Here is a 24,369-nt window from a genome sequence, read left to right as displayed (position 1 = left end):
GTTCCCTGTCAAATGTAGGTGTAATGGCATGGAACCACTATATGCAATGAATTCAGTCTTCAGTTACCTGTACTGTAAGTGTCTCCAATCCTTCCTTCTTAGGGCAGGTGTCCGTCAACAGCTGATCAAGAGCTCCTGTGAGACCACAACAGTTTAACTACAAGAGAAAATAGAAAATCTAAAACAACAAGCAAGACAGGTTACTTTATACTGGTAAACACAAATATCAGATAGGAGAGTTTCAAAATATTTAAGTTACATCAGTCAGTTTGACTGTGCCACTAACAGTTTTATTTTAAAGTGTCTGTTAGCATTACATTAAGAGTGAGAATTTGAATAAGTCAGGAAGTAAAGAGTTCTTTTAATAGTAAAAGTGATTGCATTTGTCATGTAGCACGTATGCAACAGTTTATGTTATGACACAACATTACTACAGGAACCGTAGTTTCCAAACTTCTGTTTATTTTCTCAATTTAAAAAAAAAAAAAAAATAGATTTCTTTACATCTAACCCACACCCAGAAGAATCTGTGACTAAATCCTGTGTACAGTTTGCTATGGATATTATCTAATGAAGTCAGAGGAGCTTGTTCAATAATCTAGTTGGCTTGTGCAGTTCCACATTTGTGCAAAGATGGCATTACACTGTTTACACATGCTGTTTCATAGCACCATGGGTATGCGTTTGATGTATCAGAATTAGTACATTGTACCCAAAACTAATACGCATCTTAAAAGTCAGCAAAAATTGAAGACGTGTGTTGAAAGCTAATCTTGTCGTCAACGAAAACTTGGTCTATTTTTTCCCCCCAGTCTTAGCAGAGAAACTTCCATTGAGGATCAGTGACAAATGAAGTTTTAGACTAAAGATGTCTGAACAGTTTGTTCACAAAAATAAATCTTTTAAATGGGGATGGCTCAAACTCAAAAAACACCCATGAATTTGGGCCAAGATCAAGTATGTGAGACGTCCTAAATTCCAGATCCAAAGGAAAAGTTTTCAGATGGTCAGGAGCTCACAAAAAGTTGGGACTGTTAAAGCAAAAACCTTTTTAAACTTTAAACTGTATAATCTTTGTCACCATGACCACCATTATTAGAGACTAAAAACAAAAAAGGCAAAAAACCAAACACATTGTGTGGGTACTTAATAGTTTCCCCCCCTCAAACTGCCATCTGTCTGTAGACTGAAATTGCCAAAACAGAAGAAGGCTAGACATCATAATTAAGAAATGATGTTTCACTTCATTCTTAAATGTATTATGCCCAGCTTCTTAAAAACAGACATCTTGTACATTTAAAAGAAATAAGTGTGACCATATACTTACTGCATGTTGAAATGCTTTCAGGGTTTCTTTAGCAGCTGGCTGATTCCTCTTATCATAGGTTTCCTTGTAAAATTTCTGTACTTCATCAATAATCTACAAAAATAGCGCAAAGCTATAACCCTGTTTTACCTTGACTTATGTTACTTATAGTAAATTTCTTCAGGACAAAAAGTAATTAAACCAGCTATTTTACAGTTTAAATGCTCCATCCTAGGAAGAGGTAACCACCTTCCATTTCCAAAGAAGTTAGCATCATAGGTCTCTAAAAATATGCACGAGCCTTAGAACAATAAGGAGATAGCAAAAGGAGGAGTTGAGAAGAGAGGTATAGCAGGATAAGAGTTACAACAGTGAAAGATGGTTATGGACACATCATACTAGTACTTCCAATTTGTGGTTTTGGTTCTGCTCGGATACTTGACAATGAGTAAGAAGATACCAGCTTTATAGTGTCCCTCTAAATCTTGAGGGAATCTGATGGGGATGAAAACTAAGACTTCATCCAGCGGATACATGAGAGCAAATGTTTACTTATCTAGCCTTGTTTCAGCAATGGACAAGTTTCCCTGTTGTACAAGAGGAGGAAAAACAAGGGAGGCTACCAATTCAGACATCTTCATAGATGCTTAAATTTTTGGGGCCCTGATCCTGCCACATATGTGTTGGCTTAGCTTTGTGCATTTGAGTCATCCCATTGAAGTTAATTGGACTACTCACATGCCTAAAGGGTATGTCTACACAACCTGAGGCAGCAAGCCTTTGAGCCTGGGTCAACAGACTTGGGTTAGCAGGGCTCATGCTAGTGTGCTAAAAGTAGCTGTGTAGATGTTGTGGCTTGGGCCGGAACTTGGGCTCCGAAGCCTAGGGAGGGGGATGGACTTCACAGCCTGAGCCACAACTTAAATGCACTGACTACACAGCTACTTTTAGAGTGCCAGCACGACTTTCGCTAGCCAACGTCTGTTGACCTGGGCTGGGAGACTTGCTCCTGTAGATGTACCCTAAGTGTTTGCAGGATTGGGGCTGAAGTCAATTACTATACAGTGTCTTAATTGTAGTAAAACAGAACCTTGCTAATTTGGTCCTGGGAATCTCTTCCAGAGTTTTCAAAGTTTAAAGAGCATGGATGATATATACAGAGTATATCTTAATGTTAGAGTAATTTCAGTTTTTAGATTATAGTATATTGTAGTACATAAGAATAGGGACTTTCAATACAGAATCTGTGATTTGGGGCTTGTCTACACAGGGAGATTTACCAGCCAAATACAACCGATTATACTTTTACATTTATACTAGTATAGCTGCCTGTGTGGACACACTCTTATTCTGGAATAAGAAAAGTGTCTACACAGGGAATTATAAAGGTATCATGCTACTGATAAATTTCCCTATGTAGACATGCCCATAGTCTTTGCTGAGAACTGGAGAGAGACTGCGTAGTTGTGGGGAAGTGTAAGGGTTAAGAAAATTCTCCTGTATCACGGGACATTTAAAAAATTTGACCCATTATACCTCTTGCATCTTTGGGAAAGATATTTTGTGTTTACATGCCACTGAAACTATTATTTGTCTTTTGCATTGTCCTACTAATTGTGTGATCTTAAAATAGCTGAAGATGTTTTCAGTTCTTGAGGAAATATTCAGTGCCAAGAGCTTGCAATAGTCAAAAACCTACCGTCTCTTTATTTGCAAATCCCCAGATGGCAACAGCTACTTCAATGGCAAAAATTACGAGAAGGAAGGTAAAGAACTAGAAGAGAAGAGAGATTTATGTCATTAAATCAAGGTGTTTATTGTGAGTACTTTGTAAGGAGTAGTTTTTTCAAAATTAGTTGATCTAAAATCCTAAATATCATCTCTAAAGTACAATTACTGTAATCCTATCAAATCATGTGCATTTCAATGGGTAAATCGTGAAGCATTTCCTGGATTAAAGAAATAAATTAAATAACATATGTATGGGGAGGCGGAGAGAAAAAGAGGAAATACAACTAGACTTTGTTCCTAGGGGTTTTTATTTTGGGATGTGGTACTACTTTAAAGCCAGTTCCAGGATCTTTACTTCAGAAATTAAGTGGTGATGGAGTGGTGGATTTAAGTGGTGATGGAGACAGGTTTTACACCTTTAAGCTGGCTCTGCAATGTGAATGGAAGAGTAGTAAGGATTATGGCAGAGGGAGACTTTAGAAGCAACGTGTGTACTGAAAGAAGCCAGTCACACGTTTTGGTCACTCCTGAACTATGAAAACTGAACTAATGGTGTATTGTCATTGCTTTAATTCTATTGTTTTGTGGAGCAGCTACAAGATGCCGAGGTCAGCCAGAAGTGTGAGAAGTCCACACCCGAGAGACGCAGTTAAGCCAATATAGCCCTAGTTGTAGGCAGCGGTACGTCGATAGAATTCTTCCACTGATTTAGCTACTGCCCGTCAGGGAGGTGGATTAACTACAGCAGTGCAAGAACCCCTCCCCCCAGAGCTGTAGAATCTACACTGAAGCGCTACAGAGGTGTAGCTGCAGTGCTGCATGTGTGCTGCTGTAGTGTAGACAGAGCCTAAAAGCTGGTCTACACTTTAAACTTATACTGGCATAGCTATATACGTGCCATCGGTGTGAAAAAGCCACACCCGACCCACACAGCTATGCTGACAAAACCCTCAAGCAAATGCAGCTCTGTTGACAGACGAGTGCTTCTGTCAGCATAAACCATGTTGTCTGGGGAACGTGTGTCCATACACACGGGCAGCAAAATTCCTTCTATCCGTGTACGTTGCGTCTATGGGGGCTATGCCAGCACAGGCTCTGTAATGTAGACATTGCCTGTGTCCTCCTTCTCTCACAAGTGTTCTTTCCCAATTTCTGTCACCACCGCTGCTCTAAGACCCATCAACTCAGATAGTTTTAGGCAATAGAAGTTGCACTGTGGGATGTTTAGTGACCCTAAGCAGTCAGGAGCTTTGCACGGCATCTCGCACAAAGGAAGTCTGCGTGTTTAACTAACTTCCAGGGAGGATCAAATTGCTGCTAGCATTTAAAAGCATTAAAGAAAGGGGTGGAGGGAGGAGTTAAAAATATCAGAAAACCAACACGTATCACTTGAAAGAGTCTTCTGGAAATGGATTTCTTCCTTGAACACAGCAAACTATGAGTTGTTCTTTCTCCCAGCTGTAATGGCAGCCGGTGCTGATCTGCAGTTAACCTTGTGAAGATTTACAGAAGACTTTACGCACAGCTATTTAATTGTGAGACAGGGAGAGGCTGATAGGATGTACTGGTTTTGTATATAGGTGAGTTATGCTGTCCTCCCATAAGTCACTCAGAAAGAGTGGTGCCTAGGACTACTGGTAACTATAGCAGTTCTTCTGTTGGCTCACATGGCTGAGGCCTTTTGAAGAGGAAAACTAAGGTTAAGTGCCACGTGTGCAATTTATATAATTGTCTATTATCTGCGTCACATGTATTGGTTATACGGTATTCAGAATAAAATGCCGAACCGTGCCAATAATGGCACGGTCCATCAGTTCTGCATTCAGGCATCCCTCACCTCGTCTTTTAACGCTTGAATGTTGCGGCACATATCCGTATTTTAGCTTGCTTTGTCTGAACAGAATATGCTTGATGGGGAATAAAGCCAGATTGGACTTCAAATGCTGGTCATTTCAATTTAGTATTAGGTTAATAAATCTATAGGACAAGAGAAGTAAAGCTTCAAAACAAGCGATAACTGGAGTGGAAGAGAGCTAGAATCTGCTGCCTGACATTCCCACTCTCGCCTTATTAAAAGGCTTGAAGGTTCCATTTGCAGAACACATCCCAGCCCAAGATCAACTGTTACAGTGAAGAAAAACACTTACCAAGCCAAGCATGCATTGCGACTCTTGCACTGCACCACAACATCCCAAGAAACCAACTAACATCATGAGTGCGCCAGCTCCAATTAGAATGTAAACCCCTGGGGGTAAAGAGAAAACAAAGCTGGTGAAGTACTCACCAATAAGGGATTGTAAGACTGTAGTTCGTTTTTAATAGATTCCTCAGGGCAATAGCATTTGTAAGTAGTTGCCTTTGCCGTGGTTTAAGTTACTACGGTTGACATTTTCAAAGCAACGCAGGGGATTAATTCTTTAGAGTGAATGCATCTGAACATGCCCCAAAAAGGTAATGAAGAAACAAATGTTTCTGTTCAAAGAAGCAATAAGATGGGTAACCCCTCTGCCACCTTTTCCACAAGTCATTAAGCCCAGTTTGTTTAGGACACATTATTAATAGGTAGGCTTGGCAAGATCCAATGTAAAAATAGATGGGTGTCAGTAAATATTGATTTTAGCTGACACGCCAAAAATCAGTGAAAAAATATCCATCGGTCACAGCTGGCATGCGTACAGCCTGCCCCCCGCCCCATGCGTATACACACACACCCCCACACCCACCCCTTGTTGCTGCAGAGATTGGGCATCACTGGCCACACAGCAGTGCAGAGAGACCCCTCTGCAGCTCTGCTATCACGGTAGAGCGCGAGGGGGGCCGTGGCAGTGGAGCTGCAAAGGGCTTCCTGCATGGCTACAGGGCCCATGGCACTGGTCCCTGCAGGTACAAGATATGGGGACAGCTGCCGCCCTGGTGGGGCAGAGTGGAGACCTCCAGACAGGGCAGCAAGGGGAAGCCACTCTGCTGCTGAATGGCTCCATCCCTGGGCAGGGGCCTCCTTTACAGCCAGGTACTTGTCGTCCTCCTTCTCACGGCCCTGGCCTGGGGTCTTGGCTCCACCAGACCAGGATCTACCTTGCACCTGTGCGTCTTGGGCTCCTTGGCCACACATGATGCCCCCATACAGCCCTGCCCTGACCACCCCCACAACTGTAAAAGTAAAGATAAGTATTAATTGCTAAAATTTATAAAAAACAAAAAAACAAAAACAAAAACACCCAATGTAATTCTGCCAAGCCTATTACTAGGCAAGGGGCAGAGAACATCTCATCCCAGGACCATGTTTCCAAACCCATATCGGGAAAGCCTGGAATTATGCCAGAACCAAATCCTGCAAGTTATTCTTTGTAGAATCATGGGCTGTGCTGCAATTGTTCTGACTGGAGGCAGATGAGGTTAGCGATTTACCTCTAACCTAGGGTTTACTGGCTCCACAAGAATGTGGGTGGAAGGAAAAAGGAGCCAGCCATCTGATATAGAGCTTAAGAGTGGTTTTTCCTTTTTAAATGAACGAGTGCCTTTTGGAATCCTCTAGGCACATGAGCATAACAAAAACTACAATTTAGCTAGCTAAACTGGCATTCTCTACAACCACAGCAAATTCAGCCTCCTCTGCCTTTTAAAAAGAGGAATGGGAAAAAAAAAGTTTCAGCCACCCCCACACAACAAGAATCAAGTGACTGAGTAAATTGACTATGGTGCGCTCTCAGACCTAGGAAGTAGCTACTCAAAAGGGGTGGAGATCAGCCTGTCCTGGAGTAGGAGGCCCTTCAGTAAAGGCTCTGTACTCCCAGACCCTGATACGCAGTACAAAACCTGGAAACTGTCAGCATGAGTACCATGGCTGATCAACTACTGCAACTTAATATTAATAATCAATGCTCAGTTTAAAATCTGCATATATATACACACACACAGAGAAAACTTTGGAGCTGTCCTACAAGTTTCCTGGATGTGAACTGACAGACCAGATATATATAGATAAAGTTGGTTGAAACTTGAATTTCCATTCTGCAGGATATTCTGACATTTCAGAAAGTTTCCTCTCATCCTAAATTGGGATGGGGAAGAAAAAAAAAGTCAATTTTCTGCAAAACAAAAAGTTTCTGAAAATACTGAAGTTTGACAAAAGGTGAAATGCTGTTTTGACTTTTATAATAAAAATTATGAAAAAGTCAAAACGAACCACTTTGACCTCATTGAAGCAAAAAACTTCAATATTTTTTCATTGATGAATGCAATTAAATTGATATGTTCCTGTGAAATATTTTGATTTTGTCGAATCAGAATTTTCCAGTGGAGTGTTTTTCCATCAGAAAGTCTTCAACTGGCTCTACAGACATTGAAGTAGCAGATTTTCCTCATGGACACAATGAAACAAGTATGAAATGAAACAAGCTGTTTAGGTATAGTGGTCATGAAGAAAGCAGAACTAATTCTAAAAAGTTGACGCACACAAGCCCAAGTGGACTTTAGTATTTTATCTGAAGCAGCTTAAGCCCTCAGAGAGCCTGTTTACATGACTTGCGCAGCAGGGCCTTGCCGAGACAGATTTCTAGAGCGGGAAAAATATTGAAAGAAGGATTAAAGGTGGAAATCTAACACCATCTTTGAGAGGAATTCAGGAAGCAACCATAGCACTAGCATATCCTTGAAGAGAGAATGCAATACCAGTCACGAGGGCAACTGGAGTCACTTCCATAAGTAGATTCATAGGCCAGAAGGGACCACTGACCATCTAGTCTGACTTCCTGTGTAACACAGACCATAGGACTTCCTCAAAATAATTCCGAGACTATTTTTTTTTTTTAAAAAAAAAAAAAGAAAAACAGAAAGAACCTACACCACCACCTAATCTTGATTTCAAAATGGGCAGTGATGGAGAATTCATTATGACCGTTGTTAAATTATTCTAAGGGTTGATTATCCTCAGTGTCAAAAATTTACACCTTATTTCCAGTCTGAATTTTTCTAGGTTGTACTTCCAGCCTTGGATCATGTTACATCTGTCTTTGCTACACTGAAGAGCTCATTATTAAATATTTGTCCCTTATGTAGCTACATATAGACTGTAATCAAGTCATCCCCTAACCTTCTCTTTGAAGAACAAAAATGATTAGGGATATGGAACAGCTTTCCTGTGAGGAGAGATTAGTAAGACTGGGACATTTCAGCTTGGAAAAGAGATGACTAAGGGGGATAAAGAACTAGGGGTCACTAAATGAAATTAATAGGCAGCAGGTTTAAAACAAACAAAAGGAAGTATTTCTTCACACAATGGACAGTCAACCTGTGGAACTCTTTGCCAGAGGATGTTGTGAAGTTCAAGACTATACTAGGGTGCAAAAGGAACTAGAGAAATTCATGGAGGATAGGTCCATCGATTGCTATTAGCCAGGATGGGCAGGGATGGAGTCCCTGGCATCTGTATGCCTGAAGCTGGGAATGGGCAACAGGGGATAGATCGCTTGATGATTACCTGTTTCTGTTCATTCCCTTTGAAGCATCTGGCTTTGGCCATTGTCGGAAGACAGGATACTGGGCTAGATGGACTTCAGTCTGACAGAGTATGGCCGTTCTTATGTTAATAAACTAAAGAGATCGAGTTCTTTGATTCTATCACTATAAGGCAGTGGTTCTCAAACTTGGGTTGGGACCTGAAAGGGATCACCAGGGTTGGCTTAGACTTGCTGGGGCCTAGGGCTGAAGCCTGAACTCCACTGCCCATGGCTGAAGCCAAAGTCTGAGGGTTTCAGCCCTGGGTGGTGGGGTTCAGGTTGCAGGCCCCCTGCCTGGGGCTGAAGCCCTTGAGCTTTGGCCTACCTGTCCAGAGAGGTGAGGTTCTGGCTTTGCCCCCTCCTTCTACCCCCGGGGCCATAGGGCTCAGGTTTCGGTCCGCGCTCCCGGGGCCGTGAAGTAATTTTTGTTGTCAGAAGGGAGTTGTAGCGCACTGAAGTTTGAGAACCCCCGCTAGAAGGATAAGATTAGGTCATGGAGGTCACAGATTCCATGACTTCCAGAGACCTCTGCGACATTTTGCGCCTCACCCCTACAGGGGGGCCCTGGAGCTCCGAGACCCCACGGGACGGTGGGTGGTGGCCTCCTCCTCCACCCTCAGGCTTCAGTTATCCCCCGTCAGCTCCCTCCCCCCGATTATTTTTAGTTAAAGTCACAGGCAGGTAGCAGGCTTCCTTGAATTTTTGTTTATTGCCCGCGTCCTGTCTGTGACTTTAACTAACAATAACCTTGACAAAATCGTAACTATAAGCCAAATTTTCCAATCCTTTAATCATTCTTTTGACTCTTCTCTGAACCCTCTCTAAATTTATCAACATCCTTCTTGAATTGTGGGCACCAGAACTGGCCACAGTATTCCAGCAGAAGCCAGACCAGTGCCAAATCCAGTGGTAAAAGAATCTCACTACTCCTACTCAAGATTCGTCTGTTTATGCATCCCAGAATTGCATTAACTCTCTTGGCCACAGCGTTTCATTGGAAACTCATATTCAGCTGATTATCCAGCATGACTCCCAAATCTTTTTCAGAATCACTGCTTCCCAGGGCGGAGTCTCTATTCATGTAATTTTGGCCTATATCCTTTGTTCCTAGAAGTACATATTTACATTTAGTGGTATTAAAACCTATACTGTTTGTCCCCAGTTTACCAAGCGATCCAAAAAGGTTAACCTTATACCTGAGGGATAAAATGTCACAAAGAGTGGTTCAGAAGGAGCTTTCAGCAGATTGAATACTCTAACTAGCTCTAGTTCTAGCCCCCTATCCCCTTTGTGAATCCACAGGGAATACAATTTTGAATAGAGGAATTTGGGACTCTTCCTACTGGTAGATGCAAGATGGTACTTCAGCTCCCTTCACGCCAGCGTGTAAAGGATAGGATGCAAACTCTTGGATGCAATGAATCTGTGAGCTTATGAACAAGTCCCGCAGGTTCTATGGAGGCTGCCTCATTTGAGTATGTGCCAAGGCTACCAAACATATTACTGCATCAATGAGGCCCAATGTGCACAACCATGATCCTTGCTGAGACTGTCTGGTTCTGGATCATCTTCTGTGCCAAATCACGATATTCTGGGGTTTGAAAGCTTTGACGTGAGCCAGGTCTACCAAGATTCATACATACTCCTGTTGCCTCTAAGTTCAGACTTTGGGAGCTTAGTAATAAACTTTTATTGCACTGTAATTTTTTCAAGTCACTGCACAAATAGCAACTCAGTTTCGAATGAAGCTCTAGTGACTCACACCCTGCTGGAGATATAGGCCAGTTCTTGGATCCCTTCCAAGGGACTGTCCTTCATCAGCCAGTCCTCCACACAGGGAAACACATGCTCTATCTCATCAGTTCTAGAGAGGTCTCTAGGACTGGTAAGCATAGTGTAAGCACAGACACACATCTCTAATGCCAGCCAAAGAGGCAAAACTGGTCTATTAGTGCTCTTCTTCTATGGGATATCTTAGATCTCCATTGCATGCTAAACCAGTGTGCGCATGTAGGCATCCACATGGTACCAAGTACCCTGAAAGAGAGGTGTGCTTATTCCAGACTCACCATATTTACCTGAACATCTTAAAATCTCAGACAACAATTGAGTATTGCACTTTGGCAAGTTGTTGTGAAGGTTAAAGAAGACAGAGCCCATTATCAGAAAGTTCTTTGTAGGAAGGGAATTTATGGTACTCAAATACTTTACTTCACCGCTTACCAGTATAGAAGTTTGAGTTGTTGGATTCCATATCAAAGATACTTTTTGTCTGCGTATCAAACCGAAGCCATAGTCCAATTGCAAGGACTGCAGTTCCTAAAAGCTGTATGAATAAAGAGAAATGTTGTTAAAGAAATAAGTATTATGCTGTTACAAATGTAGATGAGGATGATAATTTTACATATTATTTTTAGACTAATATTATTATTATGAAGGAGAAGGACATTGCCTTGTCATTTAATTTCCAGAACTAAGATGTTATTTTCATTTTGGCATATTTACGTTCCAACTTGGTCCTGTATTAGTCTCCAGCTTTGTACATATCCAGCAGAGTATTTCACAAGTTTAATTGCACCATAATTTACACATCAAGCTGAATGTCATTCTTGTTCCATACTGAAGACATGTTACGTTTTGGACTGTGTCAACTTGTTGGGTTATATATTTCCACTTATCCCTGAACCTCACACTGCTTTACAGAGGACCTATTGTAATCAGGTTGAATACTGAAGCATACTGATGTTTTCACACTGAAGACAACGTTGTAATATGCTGAAGACAATGCTTTGTAGGCAGTTTTATTTCTTCCTACATGAATACCCACTAGTAATTTCAGTGAATTACGGGACTAGCCAGATTTAGGTCATGGGATGTTCTATGTTTCTGGCACAGTGGTAAAAATAAAAAAAATCGTCATATGGACTGATGAGGTCATCAGTCTAAGTCTGCCCAGCATAAAGTAGAAGCTAAGCAAAGGAGATACATGGGCACATTATAAGAGGGGTAGAAAATACAGAAGGCAGTGACAGAAACCATGCTGTATCCTAATCTGAAGTTCTGCATTCAAAATTGGACCCAAAAAGGTGATCTGCAAACAAAGAACCAAGTCTGTGTACCTAAGGATCCTGCCTGGCTGTGCACATGCATACATGTGGCAAAGGACATTTAATATTCACAGACTAACCTCTGGAACAGTTGCCCTGCTTCCAAAACAAGGGGTTAGAGATCAGAGTTACAGTTTGCAGCAAGCTGAGGTGTAAACCTAACCCACACTTATCTGCCACACAAATGTCTGTGTGTGGATCCTGTTGCCATGCACTGAAAAGTCCCCTAGTGTGTTTTCACCTATGCTGCTTTGAAATGGGAATAGATCAATGCACACTAGGAAACTTTTAGCAGCAGCAGGGTACACAAGGACACCAACTACACGGGAGGTTAGTGTGGAGTAGATTTACACCCCAGCTCTCCACAAACTAAATGTTTGTGTAGCCAAGCCCTTAGATTTTGCCTTAACGTTTTTTGTGGCAAAGAGAAGTTTGTAACAGATGACTAGAACTAGTAACTGTTAAGCCTAAGGCTTAGGAAATCCCAGGGAACAGTTAAGCTAGCTAAGAGAGAACAGACTGGCATTCACAGGCTTCTGCACCCAAAAGAGACTGGAAATTGTTACAAAGGCTCAAATTATTGTCCCCTCTGCAGATGGCGGCAGGTTGTCTGCACTACTGATCTCCATGGGTGCACGTTTCCCTCTCTCTCCATATCCTTTTCCCCTGAACCCCAGTGAAACCCTGCACTGGACACATGCACAAAGAGAGGGAGCAAAAGACCCCTCTTCTTCCTGTATATTATAGTGCAGACATTTCTTGGGGTGGGGGGGTGAAAGAGGTGAACTGTTGTTGCCCATATACATATTTCCCCTCCCGCAATCTCTCCCCCCAAAATGATGGAAGTGTGTGGCGTTCCTTGAAGGAACCCTACATGGGGTGAGAGGGGAAAAAAAAAAAAAATCACTAGCAGGGGAGAATTTGGGCTTTTATTTAATAGCTTAGAGAGGAGTTGCAATTTAAATAGCCTCATCTCACTGCAGTGGAGACTGTCCTTAAAGAGGCTTTAAAAATACCTTAGGAGTTGGGCGGGGTGGCCAGAGAGAATGACCCAGCCTCTGAACAGCCAAAGACTGGATTTACCTGATCAGAGAAAGCCACACATACCTGAAAGACCAGCACTACCTTTAAAAGCAAGCATCTGATGACCAACCTATCAAAGAGGAGCCTAAAGGTTTAGCTGGAGTGCACCATTACACATTAGTTTGTTCTCTAGGAACCAGTCACATTCAGAGACTTCCAACCCAATCAAAGATATATTAAAAAGTCTTGACACTTCAAAACCAAAGTGTAACCAGACAGACAATATTCTTCAGGTTGTACCTCAACTGAATAAGAGTAAGGCCTGGTCTACACCTAAAGAGTTTTACTGGTGTCACTATGTTAATGCGGGGTGTGATTTTTATATATATAATTATGCCAGTAAAAACCCTAGTGTGTTATAAAGTTATAACAGTATAAGGTGCTTTATAACACACTAGGGTATTCTGCTTTGCTGATGGTTGGCAATACACTATACTGGTATAACTGCATCCACATGGGATGGGGAGGGGAGAGTTTGCCACTTTATCTAGAATAGGAAGAATAAAAGCAGTGGAAATTTTTGAAGTGTAAATAAGATTGGACTAGGCTGAAGTTCAGAAAGTGCATAGAGTTATAAAGAAAAGAGTGTCCAGTAGATAATGCTATTCTGAGATACCCCAGCACGCACAGGCAGCAAGAGTCATAATGAAGAGCCTTCATCTCTTAGAGGGTCAAGAAATTCTCTTCTCACCCTTTTCCCCACCATATCCCGAATGGCCAAAGAAGCAGTGTGGGGTTTTCAAGGAGTGACTCATCTGTCAACAAGCATTCAGCACTACTCCCTCATCTCTGCATATGCAGGGTTCTCATTAAGGTTCCATTTTCAAATGGCTTACGTGTTAGCGGTTGCAAGCCCGTTATAGACCCGAGTAATGTGTATTTTAGATAGTTATAAACTGGTCAGTGGATGGTGTACTGTAGATACAAAACATGATTGTGAATGACTTATAGACCAGTTGGACTGTAACAAATTAATAAGCAATTGATGTTGTAACAAATGGTTCTTTGTTAATGTATCCTTAATATAATGTCTGATCAGATTAGGGTTGTTTACCCACAACACTCCAGCTCCTCAGTGCAGTGACACTTACCCTCTTTGCTTCTTAAGGCTAAATATTGCTATTGTTTGGTTTTCAAGCAGCCTCAAGCCTTTTGTGAATAAAATGACAAAGCATATCCGATTCAACTTGCGGCAGCCTCCCAAGTTAATAGGGACGAGCCCTTACCATAGGGTTGCCAACTTTCTGATTGCAGAAAACCAAACACCCTTGCTCTGCCCCCAGACTTCACCCCTGCCCACTCCATCCCCCCCCTTGCTCTCCCCCACCCTCACTCATTTTCACTGGGCTGGGGCAGGGGATGAGGGGTTGGGAGTGTGCTCTGGGGTGGAGAAGGGGGTTGGGGTGTGGAAAGGGGATGAGGGCTCCAGCTGGGGGTTTGGGCTCTGGGGTGGGGCTGAGGAGTTCAGGTTGCAGGAGGGGGCTCCAGGGTGGGGCAGGGCTCCCAGCAGCACTTACCTCAGGCGGTTCCCGGGAATTGGTGACACACCGCTCTGGCTCCTACGCACAGAGTGGCCAGGGAGCTCTGCGTGCTGCTCCTGTCTGCAGGCACTGCTCCCACAGTCCCCATTGGTTGCGCAGCTCCCATGGGAGCTGCGGAGCTGGAGCCACCCTGGTCGCACCTCCGCCTAGGAGCTGGAGAGACTTGCATGCTACTTCCAGGGAGGTGCATGGAGCCGACCACTGAGGCCAACCAGACTTAGCAGCCTGGTCAGCTGTGCTGACTGGAGCCGCCAGGGTCCCTTTTTGACCCGATGCCTGGCAACCTTACCAGGACCCTCCAATCTACCCACCACCACCCCAAATTTGGGGATTTTTCTAATTCCAATCCAAGATGAAAAATTTGGGCCTCATCTTTCAAATTGGAGACAGATTTTTCTGCTCGGCTCTATTTTCAGCTTTCTGCCTGGGAAAGGGAAGCTGTACACTGTTGGTTTTAGGCTATAAAGAGCGGACCTATACCAAATCCAAGGCCAGTTTTTAAAAACAGAATGGAGTTTGGTTTTTTGAACCACATTCTTCTCAAATCAAAAAGATGCTTTTATGACTTTTGTCTGGCTACCACAACACTGTAAAACTCCAACTGGAAGGAAAACCAGTGATAATACAAGCTATTTTATGAAATGGTATGTTTTCTACTTTGGAGCACAGTTCTACTCAAAGCAACCATAAAAATGGCATTACAGAGCTCTAAGCTTATCACCTCTCAATAACTACATATTAAAAGAGGCTCAATTTATAAGTAAAATGGCTCACCAGTAAGAAAAATTATACAGTTAGAACATACTTGATGATTCTGTTGATCTCCCCCTCCACAGGTGTTTTAGAACAAAAAATAAAAAACAGATTCAGGGACGTATTTTGTTGGGGTCAAAAAGATGTATCTTAAGAAATGAAGGAGACAGATCTTTTGTTTGTAGCATTTTCCGACCACAATTTCCTATTCTGAATTTGTAACACAAGGTTACTAAGCCTAAACAATAAGCCTATAATTTAAGCTTGTTACTTGGTGCACATAAAACACATTGTCAATCAGTTCCACTGTTTCCTCTGTATAAAGTCAGTTACTTCTCCTTTGTTTGTTTGGGTTTTTGCGTATAGCAACAGGAGAGAGAAAAGAAGCATTGTTCTTGCCTTTAAAAAAAGAAAATTCAACTGTTAACCCTCCCAAAATTGACAGGTTAAATCTAGAGACGGTATAGAAACCCAAAGTTAACTTTTTAAACATAATATATTTAATTCTTCAATTAACTTAAATTGAAATCCACTGTACCTGCAAAACTTGGACAGATCCTGTTATGGGAACAGGCCTGTCATAGACACTGTGTCAAACCTAAACAAAAACAGGAGTTAAACTGATATCCAACTTGATGGCTGAAAAAGAATTCTAATCCCTAAAGAGGGCACTAGTAATGGCAGAAACTTGACATTTTAGAGTTCTCTTCTTTGTCATTTGTATTAAGGCTGCTAAGCATCCAATTGCTTCCTCCAAAATCCATCCCTAGTCATCTTTCACTTCTTACAACAGCAGCTTTGTCCTCCAGAACTTGCATTACTCCTCAATCCATTTTACTACAGCTAAATTGTTTTCCTTGCATGTTACTCTTACTACATCACCCCTCTTCTTAATCCCTGCACTGGCTTCCAGTCATTTTCTGTATCAAATGTAAACCCCCCTTTGTTGCTTTCCAGGCTGTGCTTCTGTATATGTATTCTTGTCTCCTACTGTGGCCCACAACATGCCCTTTCTTCTCCCAGTTGCATGCACCTTGACACACTCCTAGCCTCCACTTCCTTCCTGCATCAGTGTCCCTGTGTAACCTCAGTCTTAGAAATTCCTCCTCTGAGCTCACCTCAGTTCTGTTAGCTTTCCAATGCTGAGTACCACTTTATTATTCCTGTAAGGCCCCGCTCCCACGAACTCTTTGTTTTGTTTAAATTTATATATTTTACACACCCACACGCTATAGTGCGCACAAAGGTTATCATGGTATTTACTGTTTTGACTCTAATCCAGTTTGACACTGCTTTTTTGCTCCTTTACCGTGCATAGCCATCCTGGATTTTCAACTTATTTGGACCAGAGTCCCAGACCTGCGTTATTTTTTCCTGTAGAAAACCCATGTACACCTATAATGTTCCAGAGTGGAGTTACTAGATAACTGGGTTTTGACAGAACAGATTATTCTGGACAACCAATCTTGAGGAAGATAAGATTGGGTGGGGGAGGGGGGGTGAGAGGGAAGAATAGCTCCATGACCGAGCTGGATGTTAGATGAAAGTTATAAATCTGAGATGGTATACAAACTATTTTCACCTCTCCTTGAAAACACTTTGTATTTGAAACTTTGCTAATGAGGCCTTATGTTTTTAAGGAAAGTGTTATGTTAATTGAACAAGGAGATATCAGGGTATAAAAAATTTTACTTATTCCAAGTTTTATTCATTTATCTTGTGCAAGAACAAGTATACTATGTTAGGAGGTCAGGCAATTCGTTTTGGAGTTAATCACTGAAGTCGTTTGAGCCTCTTGGATCTCCAATGAAGGATTTAAGTTCAGAAGAGATCTCCTGGTCTTGAGAAGGGCATGACCTTCACAGGCACAGGTTGTGAGGGTCAGATAGGTACAAGAAACACAGACACATACAGCGGAGCCTGTGAGCTTTTGGACAGAGGCAACTCCGGTTCCAGAAGCTCAAAGATATCCTAAAAGTAAGGTCTCAAGGTTGGCAGATGATGTTTAGATGGGTTAGTTAAGTGCAGTTTCTTCCTTAGAGCTTGCAAGGTATACAGAATTTACTTGTGGGCCTTCTGTATTTGCTGCTACAGAACCAAGCTCCACGATGACCATTACCGACCTCTCCACTACCTCAATCACATGCAGACTATGGAGCTTGTCACTCCATAGGCACCGCCTGCATAAGATCTATGATTCAAAGAACTTACCAACTCTGAAGAAACCTGTGTAATTAATTTAAAAGTTTTACAAGTCGTAACTCCTGTTTAAAAGCTTGACATATGCTGACAAAGTGGCTAGGTTACATTTTATGAGAGGGATAAGGGAGCACTCCACTCAAAATTGCATCTGATTACCTTATAGAAGAAAAAGAAATCTAAGAGTAAATCTCCACCTTTTGTTCCACCCCATCATCAGCAAGAGTGTGTTATAAGTTATTGTACCCTATGACGGCAAGGGCCCAGAAGTGGATTTTACTTTTCAATTTGCAGGTGACAAAATTAGTTCTTCCAATCTCTTCAAAAACGACAGAGTTCCACAGATGTGGAACAGCTTCTGAAAAATCTGTCTGAGACTACGTTTACGCTACAGAGCCTACCCCAGCATAACTAGGTCAGCACAGTTATCGTCCCTACAGAGCCTACACAAACAAATGGGGGTTGTCTGTCAAGGTAGGAACACCACCTCCCTGAATGATGTTAGCTGTGTTGACAGAAGCCCTCTTCCACCAACACAGCTGTCTTTTAAACTGGGGGATTTGTCGGCATAGCTAGGTCAGTCACAGGTGCAGTTATTGCACACCCTTCACTGACGCAGCATACCAGTATTACTTTAAGTGTAGACCAAGCCTCGTGTGTGCAAATCTCCATCCAGGGGTTGAAAGCTCCATTGTTCCAGAGCAAGGGTAGTCAACAGGCGGCCCAAGGGCCAAATCCAAACTGCCAGATGCTTTTGAACAGACCGCAAAATGTTTTTATTTACGTATCATTGTTGTTATTATTTTTGTATTATTTTCTCTGGAGTCTGGACCTTGACCAAGAAATTTGGACCGTGACAAAAAATTATTGATTACCCCTGTTCCAGAGGGACATAGCTGTCGCGTGGGTCATGGACTTGAAATGAAGGACCATCTCACTTTAACCTTTCTGAGCCTCAGTTTCCTCTCCCACCCTTTGTCTGTGGCATCTATTTAGACTGCAAGCTCTCAGAGCAGGGACTGTCCCTTACTATGTGTATGTAGAGGTATTAACATAACATGGCCCCACCCTCTGTTGGAGTTACTGTAATACAAATAATAAACTTGCTGGGATTAATCATGTGCAGGGCTTTTGAAGATAAAGGACTAAAACCTTAAATTAGGCAAATCAACAAGGGACGGAGAGAGCAGACTAGGCTGATGTGTGCCAGAACCCTTGTGATTTACAATGAATGGCAGAGTATAGTGCCCAACAGAAGGTCCATGAGAACTCCTGGGTACTTTCCAATGCCTATGAAAGGTGCGTATGTCTCTGGATAAGTGGGTTTGGGAGGAATGGATCAGGGGAGAGAGGGACCCTTCCACTGTCATTCAGATGGCATTAGAAAGTGGTCATTCTCTATGCGCCTAGGCTCCCTTTTCAAAGCTTATTAAAAGCTCACTGCACTTTGGAGTGCAAAGCCCTAGAGCTGCCAAAATTTGAAATGAATGCCATTTAGTGATATATATTTGATTAAAATCAAATTTGGGAAATTAATCTGGAGGCAAGGGAAGTGAAACTGTAGCAGTCCATTGCAGTCAGTAAAAACCAGAGTATTTCCACAGCTGTGAGCATCGTAGTGCTGCACGTAGGAGGAGAAAGATGGAGGGGAGTTTCAATAATCATTTTTGGCTACTACTTGTCTGTTTTTTCCAGGCATCACTAAATGACCATTCCTCATTTAAGGCTATCCAAAAGCATGCCCTCCCCTCCCCACCTTAAAAATGTGAGTGTAGAGTAAGTCAGTATGGTCCCTCCTCCCCACCTTCAAAACAAGAAAACTACCAAAACATTTACCTCAAACTTTCCACTGGTACAGAAACCAAAACAACCACTACTTCCACATATGCATGCCTATATACTGCCTTGAGCCAAGACCAGACGTGATACTGCAAAGCATGTAGAAAGAAGTTTTGAGATTATTATGAGCAATTTAGGAACATGTCTGGTTTTGAACAGACTAAAACTGCTGGCTCACTATAGACAAGAAAAGAAAATCACGGATAAGAAAAATCAAATAAGGGTTTTGAATGGACTGAGATTGAGCCTTAGTAAAGGCATCACTATCCACAGCAGTATGACTTTCCAAGCTTCTGAGATGCATAATGCATATCTGGCAATTATAAAAGAGTGAGCAACTGTTTATTACGAACATGGTTAACCCTACTTTGCTTTGAAAATTTATGGGTTGGAAAAAAAGATGTTTTCTTTCTCATTAAGCAAGGTCTAGTTTCAAGAGTGTTATTTGCAAAGTTAATGCAATGCCTACTGTACTGCAACAGCATTTACTGCAATAAAATGGTGTGACATTACCGGGAATTCCTGAACCAAAGCCAAGACTAGTAGCCATTTTACACAAGTTACTATTCAGAAGTCAGTCTACTGATTTTACATTTATTTAAAATTGCAAATTAGAATTAAAACTGCTAGAAATCTAAATATAGATAATTTCACATCAGATTTCTCAGGGCAATATACTGCAATTGTGTTCCTGATTTTCCACAACATTTTACATGGAATTCAAGTAAGTACACTGGAAGTTAACGTATCCGTTCAATTGAACACAAGTAGTATTTTGATTCAGGCTCTACAGCCCATGACTAAGTCAACAGCCTTGACCATTACACAAGGCAGAGAGAAAATATTTTACAAAAATGCTTGGGCTGGTTTGTTTTTTGCTAAATGCCTCTGCTTTGTGAGAATAAATTTTCCCCCACTTATTTGAGTGGCTTAAGGCAGGGGTTCTCAGCCTTTTCCTTTCTGAGGCCCCACCAATGTGCTATAAAAACCTCCATGGCCCGCCGGTGACACAACAGGTATTTTTCCGCATATCCAGTAGATGCAAAGCCAGGGCTGGCATTAGGGCAGGGGCGGGCAAACCTTTTGGCCAGAGGGCCACATCAGGTTTCCAAAATTGTATGGAGGGCTGGTTAGGGGAGGCTGTGTCTCCCTGAATAGCCAGACGTGGCCCAGCCCCCGCCTCGTATCCGACCACCCCGCTTCTCACCCCCTGCCGCCCCCCCCACCCAATCCACCACCCTCTGCTCCCTGACTACCCCTGGGCTCGCCACCCCTGACTGCCCCCTGCTGCCCCATTCAACCCCCCCCTCATTCCTGACTTGCCCCCCAGGACCCCTGCCCCATCCAAGCCCCTTGTTCCCCACCCTCTGACTGCCCCAACCCCTATCCACACACACCCCGACCACTCCCCCCCACACCTATCCAACCCCCCTCAGCCCCCGCACTGCCCAGAGCACTGGGGGCTAGCTTCCCAGGCCAGGAGCTCAGGGGCCAGGCAGGAGGGCCCTGTGGGCCAGATGTGGCCCGCAGGCCATAGTTTGCCCACCTCTGTGTTCGGGGGTAGCAAGCAGGGCAATTGCCCGTGGCCCCACACCACAGGGAGCCCTGAAAAGCTGAGTTGCATGGACTTTGGCGTTAGCCCCACGCAGCTTGGATTCGGCTTTCTGCTCTGAGCCCCAGGGAGTCTAACACCGGTTCTGCTCTCTAGTCTATTTTAGCAACCCCCCTGAAACCTGCTCCCAGCTTCCTAGGGGCTCCCGGACCCCTGGTTGAGAACCATTGCCTTAAGGAAGTCTGTTCTAAATTTGTCAATACACTTTAAAGAGGCTGGCTGTTTTTCATACAATCATAGAAATGCAGGACTGGTAGGGACCTTGAGAAGTCATCAAGTCCAACCCACCGCGCTATGGTACAACAAACAGATGAACTAAGTGCTCTGTCACAAAGTGGATCAGACATACCCTGAAGAAAGGAAGAAGCCTCCAAAGTCTAATCTTACCATTAACCACAGTTTTACTGAAATCATGGCCTCTGTAAACAAGGGTGAGTGAGAGATACAAAATAGTACTTCAGAACAGGGTTGATAGATTTAAGTCACTTTATTATTATTTTTTTTTTTAAATTTAGGTCAGGTTGAGTCTTTGTAAAACTAATTTTAGCACGTGCTATTGCAACTTTAGATTAAAATTTATAATGAATTAGAATATACATGTTCTTTTTAAATGCCACTACTAGCAGGGTATGGTCTTTGAATATGCAAGGCTGCTATAAGCAAAAAAACCAAAAAATATTGAAAGTTAAAGCCCTGATGCTGCAAACACTTAAACAGGACTGTAAATTTACTCACACGAGTAGTTCCATTGTCTTTCACAGGAAGTGCTTAAACTTAAGACAGGTTTCAGATCTTGTCTTCACTATGGTGCTAAATTGGTGCCACTGAGATTGATGCAGCAGATTCTGTTTAGTGGGGCTGGTGAAGATGCGATCAGTCGAAGGGAAAGCGCTCTCCCATTGACATAATTAATCCACCTCAGTAAGAGGCGGAAGCTATGTCAATGAGAAAACATCTCCCACCACCTTAAAGTGGTATAAATTGATGTAAGTTATGTTACTCGCGGTGGGTGTGCGCGCGCGGGGTTTTTTTTACACCCCTGAGCGACATAACTTACATTGACTTAAACGATAGTGTAGACAAGGCCTAAGTGAACTTACCATCAGCAACTAACATTAAAAACTCTTGGTGGCATAAAATCTTTACTTCACACAACATTACTTCAGTGTTAACAATGAAGTTATTTGGACATTCAGTACATTAAACTTACGGTGAACATTTTTTATATACAGGACAAAAATTTTAAGAGCCCCTAAGGGCTTCTGAAAAATATCAACTTAAGTTGTTTAGGAACACAAGTCCAACTGACTTCAAACCCTGATGGAGGAGTTTAGCCTAGTCAAAACATGTCAGCTTTTCTGATTTCTGGAAGTGCCATACATCAGAAGGTGGTGATTGTTGCAAATATAGTACTCCCTCTCCCAAGTTATTTTTGGCATCGGTTCCCTCTTTTTAACTCTCCCCCATACTATGCGTTCTCTCTCTCCCCCTCACTTCTTTTCCTCCAACTTCTTTCCTCTCTCACCAATTCCAGCTGCTGTGCTCCCTGGCTCCCCCATCACACTTAAGAGAATTGGTGGCTCCAACTGGTCTGCTCCCAGGTCCTTCCAACACCAGTGCCTGGGCCCCAGGCTGCTCCCTAGCTCCATTCCAAGTAGCCTGTCACTACGCACACGTGGAATTACCCAAGCCCAGATACAGAATTTCAAGACAAACATTTGGCTATGTAAGCTAAGTATTTTTAAGGAGCCAGTCATAAGTGTGGTTAAGGCCACACACCCCACTACACTGCTGAAGAACAGGAATCTATAAGGCCTTATTATCTATATTCAGAGATGCACCAGTTTAACTAAAGGTACAGTTTAAAACCAATTTACAAGCCTAATGTAAACACCAAAATAATGGCAGTAAGAGGTGTGAGCCTCTCAGGAAATTCCCTCACCTGGAGGGAAAAAAAAGGAGAGCATGGTTGAATCACCATCCTCTTCATATCTTTCAGATTGGGTGGGGAAACCCTTGAAAGTTCAATATTCAAAGAGGGAAAGTGCCAGAATGAAACCACACCCTATAATTAGGTGAATAAGCTTAATTAAGTGGCACAGTCATCCTTGAAGTTGTGGGGGGAGGCGGGTAGCTAGCCAAACTGATCCTAGTACAGTCTTTATGAGCTTGATCTCTCATGTGCAAATTTCCTAGGGATTCATAGTCCTCTGCCTGGGTCACAATGCGCCTGTACACCTGTGTTTAAAAACAGAGTATTTAAAACAGCTTTAAGGCAAGGGTACCTCAGTCCAATTCTAAGGTAGATCATATGAAATTGACTGACATTTAACTCAAGACTCCTCATGAGATAAAATTATTTACAGTGGCTGAGAATGATCACTCACTTTCCCCAGCATGCACCCACGCATCCCCCCCTGCGCAAGTTGTGCCCTGTATGAGTGGGCCCTCTTTTAAGAGCTAAGGATTATTAGTTAAGGCTTGTGGAGTTGCTCCAGATTAACTGTTCCTCATTAACTACATGGGGGAACACTCTTTGAATTTGTCTACAGGGGAGGGGAAGTGGAAGTAGCCTACTGTTTACTGCTACCAGTTAACACATCTAAAAACTACAGACGCCCTAGTCTTCTCTGGGAAGTTACCTCATGTTAGCTAACATGAGGTAACAGGAATACGGGTTTTTCCCCTAGTGAAGACAAGGCTAAAGAGCTTACAGTCTACATACTTTTCTTTCCTTTCCCCATTCCCAATTCACTGACACCACCCTAACGCTTTATCTTCTACAAAGCCTGGTAAAATGTAGATCTAGAAGCTAATCTTAAGGGTCAGTAAAGTGGTACTATGCTGTAGCACAGAATGGGGAAGAGCTCCCTGGCTAAGGGCATTTCACTGTAAATACCCTGCCAGTTCTCGTCGCTGATCTCAACTGCTGTGGCAGCACATGCAGAGAGAAGTGCTTACTACCATTTATAGATTTAAACACATGCCTTAAATTGCATGCAAATCACAGAGCATAGCAGCCTGCTGCACTATGAGCAAGTGGAAGTGTAGGAGTAGTTTTACAGAGTAACTTCATGTAGAATCATGCATTCTGGTAATCCAGACTTCAGGTAGACACCATTATGTAAAATACTAGAATTTGAATTCATAATTTGTTTACCAGATTAAATTTTGTTCCCAGCTTCCCATCCTCCAAACCCAAGTTAATGTTTAGTGAATATCAGATGGGGAATCACATTTTACAGTTGAGATATGCAGAGACTCTGAATCCAAATACTTTCAAACTCTCTCTCTCTGCAGGAGATTATAAATCTAGATGTTCCCAATGATCAAGTGTTTTGATTTGGCTAGTTATAGGGCTAGAATTTGTAGTTTGTGCCTGATAAAAATCAGAGATTGTATTCAAGGCCATCTACATAAACAGATTACTAGTGAGGTATATTTTACTGAACACATGCAGTTGTCTTTTCCCTTCTAGTACTGCATTTACTCACAGAGTTCTCTTTTCCAGGTTTCACTATTACTGCTAGTCTGCATGTCATTAAGAATCAAAAAGACACTTCATGGATTTTTGGGCATAGCTTTTTGATGGGAGGAAGGAAAGAGGTGTGAGGTGTTGGCTGAAACTTGATTATTTTTTAAATAATGGATCTTTTTTTTTCCTTTTTGAAAAGAGACAGATCTGGGTACAACTTCCTAT

At 42.4% G+C, this 24,369-nt stretch overlaps 1 protein-coding gene across 2 annotated transcripts in view; it reads right to left on the bottom strand.

Moving 5' to 3' along the window:
* CD9 (CD9 molecule) overlaps positions 1-24,369 on the bottom strand; it is a 32,688-nt gene that overhangs the window by 4,794 nt on the left and 3,525 nt on the right. The window contains exons 1-6 of one of the 2 annotated variants that reach the window (XM_073315070.1): positions 15,558-15,578; positions 10,759-10,861; positions 5,185-5,282; positions 3,006-3,080; positions 1,328-1,420; positions 68-157 (exon numbers count right to left, since the gene is read on the bottom strand). In XM_073315070.1, coding sequence (XP_073171171.1) covers positions 68-157; positions 1,328-1,420; positions 3,006-3,080; positions 5,185-5,282; positions 10,759-10,789 — 387 coding nt within the window. In that variant the 5' untranslated portion in view covers positions 10,790-10,861; positions 15,558-15,578. Of the gene's footprint in view, positions 1-67; positions 158-1,327; positions 1,421-3,005; positions 3,081-5,184; positions 5,283-10,758; positions 10,862-15,557; positions 15,579-24,369 lie in introns of those variants that run through there. The other variant, XM_073315059.2, reaches the window with a different exon arrangement.

Source organism: Lepidochelys kempii, chromosome 1, assembly GCF_965140285.1.
Source record: "Lepidochelys kempii isolate rLepKem1 chromosome 1, rLepKem1.hap1, whole genome shotgun sequence".
NCBI classification, from domain to species: Eukaryota; Metazoa; Chordata; order Testudines; family Cheloniidae; genus Lepidochelys; species Lepidochelys kempii.
This window is presented reverse-complemented; position numbering and strand designations above follow the sequence as displayed.